Below are 17,479 nucleotides of genomic sequence, written 5' to 3' on the forward strand. Positions count from 1 at the left end.
TGGCAGTCAGCTGCTTTGGAGGAATATCTGAAATTCAACGTGGTTTAGTCATGATGCTAATATTAGTTCAACCACTCTCAAACAGTTAAAATATTAACAAATTCCTGTATTTGCCTAGCCTAGAGGGGAAAATGGGATCTTTCTTCAGAACAGTGTGCTGACTAGGAGATTTAAGCTCCCCAGGAAAAGCAGCTTGATGCCTTAAAAGACATACGAGCCAGCCAGCGGCGAAAACGCCCGTATTTCCCTAGGAAACGTTAAGAAGTGACCACGATAAACAACCGATCCACCCCAGCCCAACCGACTCCCTACCCCGCCCAACTGCCGTAAAGGCCGCGCGGGCCCCCGCCCACCCCAACGCAGCGCGCACGCGGCTGCGCGCGGAGGGCGGCCCAGCGCGCCTGCGCCACAGGTGGGGGTGAGGGAGGAAGGGCGGTGCCGGAGCGCGCGCGCGCGGCGGGGCGCGAGCTCCGCGTGCCCTGCAGGGGGGCGGGGCGGGCCCGCGTCTCGCGGGAGGGAGGGGGAGGGGGGCGGGGCGCGGGGCGCGGGGAGGAGAGGGGCGGCGGCGGGCGGTGCCGCCGCAGTCGGTGTGGCGGCGGCGGCGGCAGCGGGGCAGGATGGTGTTCGAGTCGCTGGTCGTGGACGTCCTGAACCGCTTCCTCGGCGACTACGTGGTGAACCTGGACAGCTCCCAGCTCAAGCTGGGCATCTGGGGAGGTAACGAGCTGCCGCGGCCCTGGCCCCATCCCCCCACCCCCGCCGCGGCCCGCGGGCTCGGGGCCACCCTGCCGCCCGCGCAGGGGCGGCGGCGGCGAGTCCGGCCGTGCAGGCTGGGCCGGGCCGGGCTGGGCCCCGCCGCCGCCGCGCTGGGCTCGGTGCCCGCGGCTCTGCCGCCGCTCCACCTGCCCTGCGCTTAAAAATAGTGCCGGGGGCGGGGCGCGGGGCGGGCGGCCGCTGCGGCGCTGCCCCCGCCGGGGCGAGGTGCCTGGCGGGGGAGGGGAGGGGTCGTGCCGAGCCCGCGGGGGCGGTTGGGGGGGGGGGGGGCTGCGCCGGGGCAGGTGGGTTTTTAAAAAAAAACGAAATGAAGTAACTCGAGGTCTGTACCTGTCGATTTGAGTTTTATTTTTCCCCTCATATAAATAATATATCTTATTTTCTTATTTTGCCTCGAAACTTAAATTGGCGAGGAAGGCTGTGGATATTGAGATCGCGCGCCGTGCTTATCCTGCCGGCAGAAAGTTTCCTGCAGGCTGCCCAGAGAGCTTGGCGCCGCCCTAGGTGCAGAGCTGAGAGCCGGATTTGGCTTGAAACGAATGTGAAACCGAACTGGCTTTATTGGCTTTCCTTTGCCCAGAAGTAAGAAACTAGATAGAACCACTTAAGGTTCTGATGGCGTTCCTGTGTCAGCGCCACACTGGTGGAAGTGCCAGTCTCACCTGCAGGCAACAGTGAAGTGCAAAAGGGTTGCTTCCTTCTGGTGTTGTAATATGTAAGCCTGGAACAGTTCTTATGTTACATCTTTTACATTAAAGAATCAGGAATAGAAACAGATTTTTGGGAGAGTGTGTTAGGTGTTTCTGAATGCTATGACCGACTCCTTCTTGTCCTAGGTGAGGTGTGCCATAGTATATAAAAATAAATTAGTGTCCAAGTTCTGAAGGGAGTAAGGTATTCTGATTAAATGTGCTGTTTGGGGATTCATTCAGTAATGTAGGTATGAGAAAACAGGAATTAAGATCTTTCCTTCTGGTATGTCTGGGAAAGATAAGAGAGCATAAAGTAACTAAGACGCATAAAATTAGATGTGCGTATGGTGACCACTTCTACACAGAGTTAATTGTACTTTCCAAGTATCTGCAGCATTAGCAAAAGCAAACAGATAGCTGAAGTCTTTTTACTTGTGTGTTCATATGTGTGTAGGTGCGAAGCTAGCATCCTTAAGCTATTCCTTACCTAGAATTCCTTTCTTAGGTATTCATATCTTGAATTAGATTCTGGAAGCTTCTCCTGGATTTTTTTTTTTTTTTGCAACTTAGACATTTTTGATTCATTCTTCTGTTTTCTCAGATAGTGTCTTTGGTTTCCTCTCTGCTGTAATCTTCCTTCAGACAGTCAAAGCGTTTGTGGGATCTCTGCAAAGTTCAGTCTCTATACACAGTATTAAAAATGCAACAACACATGTAACTGCTAGAGGGAAAGTATTAATCATTTATCCATAACATTAGCTAATTTAACATATTTATTAGGGATTATTTGCATCTTAATTGAAAGAACTGAGTTATTGCATCTTTTGGCAAAAAAACCTCAAACTATTTGTTTGACTTGTGAACTTAGTAGTTCTAGAGTCAGCACTTAAAATTTCTTTATGGTCACGGAAGGCAAGTAAAATATTTAATGTAAAACACAGAACATTCTGTAGAAGTTTTGGACAGCCATTATATGCTACAAAAAGTTAAAAGGTTGTATTTTCCTGCTCTGCAAAATCTCATCTGAGATTACCCTTAGCAGCTTGTGATCATATGAGGCAGTTCTTAATGAGATAGGAGTATGTTTGCTCCCTTGCTTTTTTTAACTAAATAGATATCAATAATTTTTACTTTGGAGTTTTGATATTCAGCTCTTATGCTTTATACACATGTGGAGCTTAACTTCAGGGTTTTCTATCATTTTCCCCTTAAATAGTTTTAATATTTCAGAGGCTTTAGAACATTTTTTCTTTCTATGAAATGCCTTTTTCCTCAGTGCAGTGCCTTTGCTGTGGAATGAAAATAGTTTTTCTCTTTACAATTTGTATACTTACATAGCATGGAAACAGATGTATGAAGCTGTCTTGTTCTGAAGTTCCCAGAACTGCAGTGCAACATTGTTGAAGCATCATCTGTAATTTTTGATCATCCACTGCATCATGCTTTCCTTGTGCATGCAACTTAAACTGTGTTTAATGGTGTGTACATCTGCAATATTTATTTCATTCCAAAGATTTTGCAGGACCTAAAACATACATTCATTGAATTAAAGCGTTACTACTGTATTTCTATGGAGGCCTTCATTGAGGAGTAAATCCCTACTGTTGCAGGGTATATAATGTCTTAATCTATTCCTTTTGTTGGCATCCTAAATTACTGTTGTGGAACTGCATTCATTCATTCATTCATTCCATCTCCCTGTCTGTCTGTCTGTCTCTGTCTGTCTGTCTCTGTCTGTCTGTCTCTGTCTGTCTGTCTCTGTCTCTCTTAGTTTTAGAAAAAGTGGTGCAATTCTTTGACTTAGTATTTTGTGTAAAGTTAATGCATGCCACGCTTGTGTACGTGCCATGATTTCAAATATTTACGCAGTGATTAACAGCAAAGTTTTCTTGCCATAACAATTGGCCAGTGCTTTCTGAATGCTTTAGAGTACTGTACTGGTGCTATATATTCATATCTTAAGATTTAAAAAGTATATATTTTTTTTCACTGCTGAATGATTATATTCCCAAGGGAGGGTTTTTTTCAGATGCTGTACTGAACAAATTATGTCAAACTTGTGATATTCTATAGTTAGCCAGTTTAGATTAAGGCTGATAACCTGCTGTGGATAGCTTGTGAATGTATAAAGTTTCCAAATTTACAGAAGAGGAAGCTATATTAATGAACATGCTTAACATTCATTTCAGTTTTGCATGATGAGAGAATTCAGTATGTCATAGGAAAGCTATTCAAATTCAGTCTGTGTTGTAAAGTTATGTAACACTGCTCCTAACAAAACACGTGTACAGGGTACCATTACTTTAGTAATGTTATAAAATATGGGGGTTTTATGTTCCTCAGAACATAAACAAGAAACCTCAGGCTGAATGATAAAAATGCAAACTGTCTCAATATTAAATGAATATTGGAAACTCTAGAAGCAGTCTTGGTTGAATTGCAAGAAAGAGCTCAGTGACCTGAAATCTTTAGACAGTACAGAAAGTAGAAAGTAGGTCAAACTATAAATATGAAAAGGTAATCTGAACATGCAAGGCCAACATAGGAAAGGTCAAGGCTCAGATACAAATACAACAGGAAACAAAATCATGTTCATAAAGAACTTCATTAATACTAGGCCAAACAAAAAAGTTAATCTGTTAAGTAGCTGTGAAGGAAAGCTGCTGAATGGATGATGCTGAGGAGGCCAGTGTTTCAAACTTCTTGTTCTGGTCTTCACTTAAACAGCTGCTTTCAGTGGGCTACATTAATGAACGTATAAGAACTTTGCTTAGGAAAAGCAGATCAGATGAGTGCTTAGATAAGTTAGATATTTTCAAATATTCTAGATCTAATACAGTTATATCTGAAGAGATGTTTGACGCAATCTGAGATGTTGACAGTTATCTTTGAGGAAACAGTGGAGCATGCAGGCTAGGTTTCTAGAAACTATGAGAGAGAGCAGACAGTTGTTTCACCAAAGTCCATGAGGCTAGTCTTTTCTTTTGGCTGAGCCTAAATAACTTTTCATTCAGTGTCTTCGTTCGACCCTCAGAAGTGCACTTTAAGATACCTAATTCTTGTTGACTTGGCACACCTACTTATTAGATAATGCCTCAAGCATATGTTACTTAACATAGTTTGGTATTAGGGCAGCTATGCTAGCTGCACTATGTAGGCAGATATTTGGCACAAGTTTATGGGCACCCAAACACTTCTTACCTACTTTTTCCAGCTACACCTATTGTTCTAATAAAAGATTACTTCCTTTACATACCTTGTCTGTTGGAAGATAGCTGTTGTAGGCCATTCAGGCTGTCTTTAAAAATGCCTGTGAGTAACAGTGGATCACAATTTTTCTGTTAAGATTAATCTGATGGACCTCTATCATGAAGAAGAAAATGCCCTTTTAATAAGAAAATCTGCTTCTTGTTCCATAAGCATTTTGTGATGTGTTTGCAAAGAACAAGTGGAAAGGAAGCAACACAATATTGCAGATGGTTTTCAAAACGCACAGTGAGTATTCTTTACTGTGCTGGCTGTTCTAAGGGAGATGCAGTCCAGGTTGCTGCTTTGAACTGAGGGTTGGTTCCTTTATAGAAAAGCAGGGCCTCTGTGGTCTAGACACTCTCTTGCTTCTCATCAATGTTCTGCCATCTCCGACACAGAAGCCCCACAGATACAAATGTTGATATGTCTTTGGCAACTCAGAGAAATATTGTACTATTTGGTGCTCTGCTGCTGGTGGCATTTGGTTTTAAGCAATAAAGTATACAGCTGCAGCAAACACAAGGCAACTCTGAAGTGTCTTAAAGAGCAGAGTGCTTTGTCTCTTTCAGTATTAACTAGGCCATTTCCATGAAATGGGAAGTTCAGTGGTTGGTTAAACTAATAAGAATAGCAGGTATACATACACAAAATACAACTGCACAGTTACGGAGGTGATAGTTCTTCCTATTGTATATGAAGCACCTTGTACTGTGTGGATTGCTATTGTGTCAAGGAGATTTTTCGAACTTCTCACTTTTTAGGGTGGCTGCCAAAAAGTTGATCAGTCTATTAAGCAGTCAGATTTAGTGGTGAATGCCTAATAGATGGCATATCTGAGCACATGCTTGCTGAAGATATGAATACAACATGTGCAGGTGCACCTGAACTGGTGTTAATTTAGTGCAGATAATTCACAAGGAAGATACCCAAGACTGGAGTCTGTGCCTGGTAGTTACTGAAACAAGTGATTCTCCACATCCCCCAATGGAGAGCTATTGTAGAGGCTATATTGACATAATTTTCATCTTATCAATGGAAACTAAATTGGTAATAGTCTATATTTAAGACAAAATTAAAGGAGTCGAGCACCTGATTGGTCATCTGGCTAGATATTAATGGGGGCTCTACAGCATTTTGTGAAACTTTTCTTTAGGTCCTAATCTACTTTTATTTGTTATTTGACAGCTTGGGGGTCAGAGGATCTAGAAGGAGATGCTGGGGAGAGAAACAAGTGCCCAAGCCTCCATAGTGACTTCATGCTTCTATTATGTAGGGAATTGGAAAGTTTGGTGTTTAGGGTATAGCAGATAAAAGCATTCTCTTACATATTAGTGAAGTCATTTGAACTGACTGAGAGATGAAAAATGTCTAGTAGTTTCTACTGCTTTTTGTGAGCTATCTTACAACAGATGTCAATAGATGAGGTAGTTGGCGAACACTCAGATCCTGGAAGACTTTAAGCTTGTCTCCGGAAGGTATGTTTAAATCGGAATAATTAACAGTGCAAACGCAGGCAGAAAATGACTGGCAAGGCAGCAGTTTGTGGAAAGTGATGAAAAGGAATCACGAGCTGAACTCAAATCAGTAATGTAATACTGTTGCAAAAAAGCAGAAATTATACTAAAATATGCGAGCAAGAGTATTGGTTTCTGTCAGATATCAGGTAAGCTGTTTTCAGTTTCTGATGCCTAACATCTTTTCTTTCATACCATTTTTCCACCCCTTCCTCCTACCCCCCTTTATTTACAAGGACAGCAGAGATGTGATGAATCCTTAGGTTAAAACACTAGGATTTCTGTGTGGATTAATCTCCCCCCACCACCCCCACCTTAACTTTTGTTGACATCCATAACAATTTTTAAGTTAGGCCTCTTTTGGAACCATTTGGTTCACCATATGTATCTTATTTCCTATGTCCCTATGAGTGACATCCTTGGTAGTAGACGTTTGGTCATGCACTCAAAACCTAACAGCTATTTTGAGTGTATAAAATTAAAACTATAAACCTATTTATTCCAGCATTTTGACAAATGTTTGATTTTTTTTGTTAAATTAGTTAGACTATCCAGATGTAAGTAAAGCTAAGAAGTTGCTTCATTTGTAGCCTAGATAAATCTTAGACTTTACTATAGGTATTTATAAACATTCTGGCTTTTATTACTGCTTTGGCTCTAAGCCTACATGTTTAAAGCTAGATATTCGCACAACTCCAACTGCTTGCACATACAGTTTTCAAAACGTCTTATTTGGACAGGTTTTTTACTCATCAAACAGGGTTTTATCCAGGTGCATTTCTGTCTCTTCCCCCCCCCCCCCAAAAAAAAAAAAAAAAACAAAAACAAAAGCAACCAAAGCAATGGAAGGGGGGAACTGGATGTATTTTGAAATTTTTTCAGTTAAAATCCATTTGCAGTGCTCCAGGATAGTAAAGTTCAGTAGCCACATTATAGTCTAACAGATCTTGTTCTGTTGTTTCCCTGCCTGTGTTTGCGAGGGCAACTTAATGTTTGTAGCAGAACACTCTGGGTATAGTGCAATTGCACTTGCAGTTTCATGGCAAGTAAAACAGCTGAGTGTGATAGAGACTAACTTTTTGCAATGAAGGAGAATACTGACAGGGTCTATTATGGTATCTCAAATCAGCAGTGCTAATTGGGTGCCAGCTGGGATGTGGAAACTTTTGAAATAGTTCAGGTTTAATTGCAAGAATGTTTAGTGACAGTCCTCCTTGCTCTCTCTCTCACGCGTAGAAAAACTGAAGGATTTATCAATGTACAAAACAATGCTTCTGTAGCCTTTTGTATGCCTTGATGGTCAATTCGTTGTGGTCATACCTTCAGTTAAGCAGGATTTGGGAAGCAGCAAGTCAACTATGTTTACTCACTGTTAGTAAGTAAACTGTGATATTTTAGTGAATGTGTTTCAGTAAATTTACATTAAAAATGGAGGTGATTGCAGTTTTATTAACTTATATATAATGTTTTTAAGTAAAGCCTTTAAACTTATGAATCATAAAACTGCAAGTACAGGATAAGCATGAAAAATGGTGAAGAATTATTTTGATGGTCCCTCTCCCCTTCCCCCTTCCAGGTCTTTGCATAGACTTGTCAAAAACATCATGTTTGAGGCAGTGTTGATGCCATTTGTGCTCTGTGCCAGCATGATGTGCCTCGGTAAAATGAGCTGTACTTCTCCATCACAAAATATTTTTTGCAAGTGCTTGGGATAACAATCCTTGCTCACTTCGTGGTACCTTACTTTTAAACAATCCTTGCTCACTTCGTGGTACCTTACTTTTAGAAGCATTAGAGCTGTCAAATTATTGCAGCTTAAATTACTATGCCTCAGCTGAAGTGTGGCGTATTCTATGCCCTCAATAAATGCAGGGTAGTCTTACTTAGTGCACAGTGGAAGCCAAAGAAACTAGACCCAGTTAAATTACCTAATGTGTCATGTAGGCTTAGAGTATGCCTGTGAACATTTACCATTGCTCAACTGACATGCAAAAATTTAAGCTGTGGTAATGTGATTACGAACCTGAACCCTTACTCTGTATACCATTAGAATTACTTGCCATGAATACAATTAGTATGCCTTTTCAGAGAAGGTGGAGGCATTTTTTTTTCTGTCCCTCACATAGCTTTAACACTCATTATAGAAAGTTTCACTGTCTGTGCAGAGTCAGCTTTGTCAGGGAATAAATTTTGAGTGGAATGGACTCCAACAGTGAATAAATATTGTCACCTTTGCGTTGCCTAGAAAGACTATTGTTATTAGACTGCTTTTGGGAATGCTTTCTCTGGCTTTTCCTTTTCTAATATTCCTGTCAATCTGTGTGTATTGTAAAGTTTAAAAGCAGAACCACTAGCTCCCAAAACCAGCCCTCTGCTTATAGTATTTCCCTAGGGGAGAGGCTGATAGCAGCATGTGGCAGAGGTATAGTATGCTACTTCAAGCTATTTATAAATTCTTGTGACAAATGCATTAAATCATTCAAAACCTTACAGTACTTTGAGTACCATAAGATGAGTGGTTTTTTTGCCTGAACAGTTTTTCAACAGCAGTTCAGTAACCTGAGTGAACTCTTTAAGTTTTTTTTAAAGTATTCTTTAATGCATTTTAAAATATGAAGCATTAGAATCCTGTTCCTCAGAATTGCTGGTACTTTTAACAGTAGTCCAATGCCATCATCACTGTATAACTGCAAGAATATTTCTTCCTGTTGGAGCACCTGTCTTCCCATAGGTCTGCTCATTTCTAACTTGAGTCCCCAAAAGGAACAAATTATTTGGTCAATCAAATGTTCATTTGCAATCACAAGTCATGTGCCTTTCCAGGCATGTAATCTACTTCTGGTTTTCTGAATCTCATTTATGCCCCTGTTCAGCTGTATCAGGTATCTGTTCCATGTGCGTGTGTTAGCAGTATACAAGTAATTTGACAGTAATTGTTGCAGGTGTTCAGTCTATCTTGTAGAATTTGCAGAAGCCATTGCTTCAAACTATGTGCACATTTTTAAGTAATGAGTTATGTGTTTGCTTCTAATGTCAAGTTTGTAATGTAGAATATTTTGTAAAAACAAATCTTGAAAATAAACCCATAAAATTTTGTTTTGCAGGATGCTGAATTTATTGTTGTCTTGAGATATTTAACAATTAGATTTACTGTAATGCTTCCCATGAACTTTCTATAAGCTTGTAAACATGTGCTAAGTGAAAGGCAAGTGTACGTTTACCGGAGTTGTTATTCTAGGAAAAGGTCAAGATTCAGACTTCCTGGATGAGGAGGTCTGAGATGTATGAAATAACAGGACTTTACATTCATCTAATTCACTGCTGGTCAGCTATTTGATCACCTGCATAGGATTCCATACAGGACTCGGTTTCAGTTTTCAGCATCTCACTGGCCTGTAGATGAATAGGACATTTAATATAAATATGTAGTATGCTTCTTTGAACTAATTCTGATAATTTTAAGGTAGTATATTGTAGAGCTGCCATGAAAACAGAAGGAGCGAATGATGAAGTGTGGCTGTTTTTTTAATGCCATTTTTTTTTCCCTCAGAGGTGTCCCATTGCTGCTCTAACTGATGCTAGCAGTAGGGCTACCTAACGTTTTTCTTACTGTGTCAGATCAACCTTTTCTGAGACAACTGGTTTACAGCAATTTTACCATAACTTGCAAATGTAAGATTTTCTTTAGGGCTAAATAGTTGCCGTAGATGTAACATTGTAGTATGGCTTATAGTCTTTCCACAAGCATAGGAAGCAGATGGCTGAGGAGAAAGCAACAAATTTTTAACTTCAGATGGCTTCTTATAAAATATGGCAGTCATTTCCAACCTTTTTACTTTGTGGAATCTCTTTTTTTTTTTTCCCTTCTCATACAAGCTCCATGGGCAAGTCTCAAAGGGAGGTGGTCGTGTAGCATATATGAACGTTGTATTCTTAATCATCTTTCATGGCTATTTTGTGTAATGTGCGGGTACCTTTCACCCCAAAGACTGGGAGAACCACCGCTCGAAGACCACAGATTCAGACTTCAAGAAGTTTAACACACACCACTACTGACTTGCTGAATTTTAGTTTTACCTGTTGTTTTCTTGACTTTTTAGGAGCTGTAGCACTGAAGAATCTTGAAATAAAAGAAAATGCACTGGTAAGTGAATAAAAACAAAAATACCACTATTGTAAAAACTGACTCTTGGACAACATATTGGGTTGTACTTGCTCTTTTCTGTTCCTATTTTAGAATACACAACCTTTTAAATAAAAACTTACTGCTTTTTTTCCACTCTAGAAGCAGCGAGTTGGGAAGAGTCACGAAGGCCTTGATTCTTCATAGACGAGCATAATTACAGTTGTGTTTGGATTGTCTAATGAATTTGAGATTATCTTTATAGATGAAGGTGTATACTGGCTTCACTTAGTATGTTTTGCAAAAGGAAAAATCTCTCAGTAATTGCTAAGGGAGTGTGTTCAGGTCAAAAATAATACTGGAAAACTTGTTATTTCTCTGTAGATTATGAAGGTAGAAGCTTGCTGTGGGAATGTGTTTAACCTAGCCTTGCTTAACAGTCTGAACCAGTAACCAAAATCTAGCTTGTTCCATTATATTCAGTATTTTTATTGGGTGGTTAAGGGGTGAATTAGGTATAAAGGTTGTCTCCCCCCTGCCCCCATTTGGAAAAAATTTACAGGTGGCCGAAATAAGATTAAATGTTCTAAAACACTTTCTTTCAGAGTCAGCTGGACGTGCCATTTAAAGTTAAAGCAGGACATATTAGTAAGTTATATTTTGTAATATATGCTTCAGTAATGCAAGAATTAATAAATACACTTCTTTTCCTTACTGGTGGCCTTAGGCATCCTAAGCAAGTAATTTTTCTAATTTTCTTGATTTGCATGTTTTGTACGTTCTGAAGTTTGTTTCATCTGAAACAACTGTAATTGTTTGAGATGCTTCTTTCTTAGAGCTAAGATGGTAAAGTTAAAATACATGGGAGACTTGTCTAAGCACTTTAGTACTAACAAGAAAAGAATCCAGTATAGCAAAGACTAACAGCTGAGTGGTACTGGATCTCGTGTCGTTTTAGCTAGACTCCAGAAGTGATGTTGACTCCCTCTTCACCATTTATCCTCTTTCCTCTTTTTCTTTTGCATATATGAAAGGTTTTTGCAGTACAAGTTGACTTTCTTGTAAAAATAAAATATTTCTTAAATCACAAAGGTAAATCTAAAGACATTTTGTTTCCCTGAAACCTGTTCTGAAAGCACATACTCTTTGTATGTGCTGATCTCTCAGTATATTAAAACTGGCACTTGTATGAAGAATGAGAGACATTGTTACCTCAGGATCCAACTCTCCCTGTGCTCACAGACACATACGCATTATTGTGACCCTCCTCCACAGAAAAAGGAGAAAAATTTTATATTTTAAAAATTCTGGGTTTGGCAGCATTTAGCTGACTGATTATATATGACCTGCCCATGCTCTTCTTTTTTATGAGGGTATTGCAGTGGATATGGAAGGGACGAGAGGTTGTTAGGAAGAAAGAGTGTAATTCAAGGCAGTAAGGAGAGGAACTGTAGACTTACTAGTTCTGCTCTTGGAAAAAATTGCCTAATGTGGCCTTTTTCTTTTGCATTTGTAGGTCAACTTAACCTACAGATTCCATGGCAAAACCTTTATACTCAACCTGTTGAGGCAGTTCTTGATGGAGTTTATTTGCTTATCGTGCCCACAGCCAGTAAGTTAATATAGAGGAAAAAAAGTGAAGACAGATTGGTGGGATTTCAGAAGTCTCTAATTGGTTGATACTGCTTTCATTAGCTTTATTCCTAGGAGATACTCTTACCAAGTCCAAGTAGATAATGGGAAATAAGATGTCTTCTGGTAGTTTAGATTTAGTCTAATTTTTGGTTGTTATATGCCTATTAATAAAATGTAAAAAGAAATACTTTAGATTAAAAAGGGCAAACAGCATCTTCCAAAAATGTATAAGGTTTTTGTATCTTAATTTTTTTACATTGTGTATTTAGGCATAAAATATGATGCAGAGAAAGAAGCCAGACAACTCTTGGAAGCAAGGCAAAGAGAACTGCAAAGGATAGAGGAAGCAAAGCAGAAAATAGCTGACCAAGGTAGGAGTGGGAAAAACTAACAGAAGTGATCCTGTTTCTTTATTTTTTTAAAATGGCTGGGTTTTCCGCTTAAATTGCTTCAGATTCATGTGTCCCTCTTGATATTTTAAGCTATCAGTTACAGATTCTAATTCCCTGTGGGAAGTTGTTATAACCTTGCAAAAGGGTCTTGATTAGTAGTTGTGGTAGCTGTTAAATATTGAATATTTTTGTGCAGAATATTGTTGACCTTCGGAAATCAGATGCTGTGTTGCCTAGAATTTTGATTCGTTCACATCGAGTCAAATATATGTGGCATCCTTATTGCAGAAGGGACATCCTGAAAATAAAAAGGTTTGAAAGATGACATGATCTGATGTAAATAAACAGATAAATAATATTCCAAGAGCCTTATGTCATATCTTGCCTAAGTTATCTCTTCTCTGATAAGAAACAATTTAATTTGACTTACAGCAACAAAGAACTTTTATGATTACAGCGTTTTAAAGCTTCCGTTTAGTTTATTTGGAATATGTTAAGTCTTATCATCCTAAACTGAAATTTTGATATTAAAAAAAAAAAAAGTACTGACCACCTTGAAAATCAGTTTGTGCAAGTAATACTTTTGAACAGCCTGGTTATTTATGCGTCAGGTAATAAGGCCGAAACCCTGTAGATTGAAGATATAAATATTACAGAATATACTGAGAGAATAGAGTTTTATACAGTTAGAATACAATATAATAGAAAATTTAAATATCTATCATATGGTGTTATTCTGGTGTATAGTTTTTGTAGATGTGAATGATTTCATTCTTGCTTTTGGTGTTTCTAACAACATCTGGTTAGCTTCAAAACTTTATTATGTTTCTGGTTTTTACAAACAAGTTTTGTTTTTGGAAGTATTTTCATTTTTAAACTATATAGTGTCATTTTTAAACCTATTTTAATGCAAATAAAAAAATTTTTTTTTCCCTTCAATTTAGATAAAGTAAAAGAAGAGAAACAAGACAGTTTTGTTGAAAAATTAGTCACTCAGGTCATCAGAAATCTTCAGGTGAAAATTTCCAACATCCATGTTCGCTATGAAGATGATGTAAGTATTTTTGTGTATTTTAACATACAAAGTTTGGTACTATAACATTAAACCGAGTTTAAAAAAGTGGGCTGTTTTTTCCTCCTCCTTGTGCTTTCCACATTGAGAGAATACTACTAAAATTTTGAAAGTTAACTTAAAAATGAAAACAGATAAAAATGTTGTACCAGAGCATAAAGATACTTATCTGGATATGGTTGGATACATAGAGGATAAAGCTATCAGATCTTTGCAAGATGTATGTATAGTGTGTGTATGTATATATATTTGCTTTAAGCTCTTTATTTTCAAGGCTAAATTTAGTGTGTAAGATCATGCTTTTTTTTTTTTTCTTTTTTTGGAATTTCTTTACCTCCTCTATTAGATCACAAATCGGAATAACCCCTTGTCATTTGGGATTTCACTTCAGAATCTGAGTTTGCAGGTAATATTTATTTTCATCTAAAAGCATCTGTTAGATTGTTCATGTTGATGTATACTGATAGGTTAAGTCAGGCTTTGGTATATTGATGTTCCTTCTGGTAATAGATTGTCTAATGAAAGAATACCCATTCCTGAGCTATGCACAATGGTAACTACTTGGTTTACCAAATCCAACATAAATATTGGGGGTGGTTGCCCTTAAAATGCTGGAGGAAAAAAATGGACCTGCAGAAAGAAATTTGTATTATTCTGCCTGCTGCATTTCTTGGTTGCCAGCCCCCAGACTGTGCTGGAGTGTTGATATTAAGAATTTGTAAATGGTAGCATTTTTTACTGAAACTGCGATGAGCCCCAAGAAGGGAAGTTACTTCTTAATATTTAGACAGATGAGAATGGTATCTTGTTTTGAGCTGGAGAGCTCAGTTCTTTGACTTGCATGCTCCAGTTTAAGGTAGTAATAGCAGTCAGCATAAATCCTGGTTTTTGTTTTTTGTTTTTTGGGTTTTTTTTGTGTTTTTTTTTTTCCTCTGGAAGACTACTAATAGGGCAATGTGCTGGTTCTGCTGAGTTGCTCTGATTCGGTAGCTTCTGTTGTGTGGCTAGTAATCTTAAAGATCACGTATCTAAGTAAATATTACTTTATTCTGTTGAATGAGCAGAATCGTCTTATGTACGCCTGTTAGTCTATTCAGGAAATGATGAAAGTTTTTTTGCCATCTCCTCCATGCAAACAAAAGTACTATTTACATAATGAACAAAAACTTCTTTGTATTGGTACTATTTTACTCTTGAAATGCCTGTCGTATTAGCATTGAAAATGTATGATAACACATAACATTTCTGTTCTGCTCAAACTAAGATGCTTCCAGAATTACTTCCAGAATTACAAAAGAATTCTAGTCGTTTGTTTATCTCTTTCCATAAAGCCTGCTTAAGAACAATTCTGATGTAAAAGAACATAGTTTGCAATACTGAAAATAGAATTTTACAAAATGTTTTGGTTCTTGTATGTAGCCTAGCAATCACTGCAGGTATATGTATGTTTTGGGGGAAGTAGTCTGGTAAAGTTTCCAGTTAAGAAAATAAAGGCTTAATCTGCTTAAAACAAAAGACACTCTCCTATTATTTTCAGTGGGGTTTAATTATGATTTTGTTCCTGGCTGTTTTACTAGCATATTTCAGTGATGATTCTAAGATTAAAGCAAAAAGATTGGTATATTATGGAAATCGGAATAACTGTCCGTAATTTCTTTTCAGACCTCAGATAAGAACTGGAATCCATGTTTACATGATGAAACTGCCAAGTTGTTCTATAAGGTACAATACAAACTGTATACTAAAGAAAGAATTATTATAATACAAGCTATTCACAAATTTAAGTTCCTTGTATGGAAAGTGAGATCAAGAAAAGTTATAACACTGTCAGCTGTGAAACAGGAAGGTGCCTAGTCTGTGAGGAGCATTATGAATAATTTCATTTGTCCAGACTCTGAAATCCAAATTATTAATTCAAAATTTGTAGGTGGTGTTATTAATGTTGCGTTGTATTTTCAGCTTGTACGACTGGATAACCTTTTTGCGTATTGGAATGTGAAATCTGAGATGTTCTATCATGGTGGTTATGATGAATCTTTGGTAAGTAAAGCATGTGATAATGTACCTAGTATTCTAGTTCATACTGTGACATGTTCAGCATGCTTCACATTGAGTTCTACTTCCATTTATGTCGATGGCCCATAAAATTGTCTTGTTAGTAATGACTTTTAGGAACAAAAATAGTGAATGTTAAAGGTTTTTATGTGACTAAAGTACAGCTTCATCCATCTGCAGGAGTTAAACAGAATGTCCTTTGCAGATATAAATTATACAAAATATACTATTTAAATTATACAAAATATACTATTTTACTGTTCAGTCATTTAATTTAGCTAAAATGGTAGTCCTTTAATAAAGAGATGTTACTATGCTTTAACTTAATCCATCTGATATAGAGTGCAGTTGAAGACAATTCTGCTTCATCTGAAGCCCATATTAAAATGTAAATGTTTTATATTTCGGAAGTCTGTCATGAAATGCAAATGCAGCTTGTTTTTAACTTTATATGTGTAGGTTAACTTAAAACAGGGAGTTGCCAGCCACAGTGTGATTCCAGCGGGTTATGATTTTGGTAAGTGGTGTTACTTCATTTGTATCTGTAATATACTTGTATGCTTTACTTCAAATTTTTAATATCTATCAGAGTTTTCTACTTTGGCTGTTAATCAAAAATCATAGTAAAGAGTGCAGTATGTTTTTTTCCCAGAAATAACTGTCTCTGCTATTGAATGCTGTACCATATCTGTACTTTTAAAAAGGCTTTGATAGAATATGTATGAAGTTATATATCATTTTCATCTAATGTCATAAATCCTTATTGTTCACATCCATTGATTTTAAAAAGTTTAGCAACAATCTTTGCATCATATAACATATAAATCAGATTGGTGTGAATACTGATGGCTTTGGAATCATGTACCTTGTGCCAAGTGTCTCTTTTTCATTGTAAGTGGAAACAGTAACCAAAACAGCAAGTCTAAAGCATCAGAAGTTTTTCTTAGTGTTGCCACATTGCAATTGTACTTTGAGTCTTGCTTAGTTTATTTTTAAAGTTGCATTTGCTCCACTGGGAGGTGCTGGTTTACTTTTCATTGTAGAGAAGACAGGTGGGCTTTTCTCATGTGCCTCTGTGTGATTTTTTTAGAAGCTGTTTAGAAGGGGGGATAGCTTTTGAAGTGGCTTATCCTCCAAAAAGCATGTCCTCAGTTATTATGGTTATATGGTTAAAAAGGGTGCTGTTAGTTTTACAGGTTTTTTTCTTACTACCTTTGCCTGGCAGAGGAAGCCTTCTGTGCAGATCTCTTCAACCACCAAAGAATTATTTGGTAGTTTATTCTGATTCCTTATCTATCATTTTCAGTAGCTAGCTTTGACTCTTTTTACAAGAAAGAAAAATACTATTTTAGATGAAAACAGGTGCAGACATCATCTGTTGTCAAAATCCTTGTATAGAAGTCCAAAATAGCGGAAGGCAAAATTCCAGGACTCAGGATTTACACTGTTACAGTTCAGCAGTGCCATGAGAGATGAATACAGATATTTTAAGATTTATATCATGCCAATGTTCTGTGCTAAATGAAAATGAAAAAGCAGGATCTTTCAAAGTGGTTTTCTAAATTGAAGCCTGGATAGGCAAGTAGTAATTGCAAAATTTGCTTTTGTCATTTGAACTAAATGCAATTATATATATTTATTATAGAGTGAAAAATGAAATTTAAGAAGCTAACTGTAGGGACAAATTAATGGAAATCAACTATGCTTCCACATAAGATATGTGGAAGAAAAATTAAACTACATTTCCACAAGAAGTACTGGGCTTAAACTGAAACAAAGTTAAATAGTATCTCATCTGGAAAAACCTCTTATTTCCATAGGTATAAACCTGTCTGTGAATTTAGAATATTTGTTATTCAGATGGTCTGTAAGTAATTCTGTTGAAATCAAAGGAATTTTCCATAATAAAAATACGATTTATATGAATTCAAGCAATATACTAATTTTTGTTGAGTCACTTGCTAAAACAAATG

The 17,479-nt window shown here is 37.7% G+C and overlaps 1 protein-coding gene across 1 annotated transcript in view; it reads left to right on the forward strand.

Moving 5' to 3' along the window:
- The first annotated feature begins 562 nt into the window (after nt 1-562).
- Nucleotides 563-17,479, forward strand: part of LOC135324746 (intermembrane lipid transfer protein VPS13A-like) — a 115,586-nt gene continuing 98,669 nt past the window's right edge. The window contains exons 1-10 of the mRNA XM_064501614.1: nt 563-717; nt 10,330-10,373; nt 10,958-11,000; nt 11,869-11,964; nt 12,257-12,358; nt 13,324-13,433; nt 13,798-13,857; nt 15,114-15,173; nt 15,411-15,491; nt 15,966-16,023. Coding sequence (XP_064357684.1) covers nt 618-717; nt 10,330-10,373; nt 10,958-11,000; nt 11,869-11,964; nt 12,257-12,358; nt 13,324-13,433; nt 13,798-13,857; nt 15,114-15,173; nt 15,411-15,491; nt 15,966-16,023 — 754 coding nt within the window. The 5' untranslated portion in view covers nt 563-617. The remainder of the gene's footprint in view (nt 718-10,329; nt 10,374-10,957; nt 11,001-11,868; nt 11,965-12,256; nt 12,359-13,323; nt 13,434-13,797; nt 13,858-15,113; nt 15,174-15,410; nt 15,492-15,965; nt 16,024-17,479) is intronic.

This window comes from Dromaius novaehollandiae, chromosome Z (genome assembly GCF_036370855.1).
Source record: "Dromaius novaehollandiae isolate bDroNov1 chromosome Z, bDroNov1.hap1, whole genome shotgun sequence".
In the NCBI taxonomy this organism is placed as follows: domain Eukaryota; kingdom Metazoa; phylum Chordata; class Aves; order Casuariiformes; family Dromaiidae; genus Dromaius; species Dromaius novaehollandiae.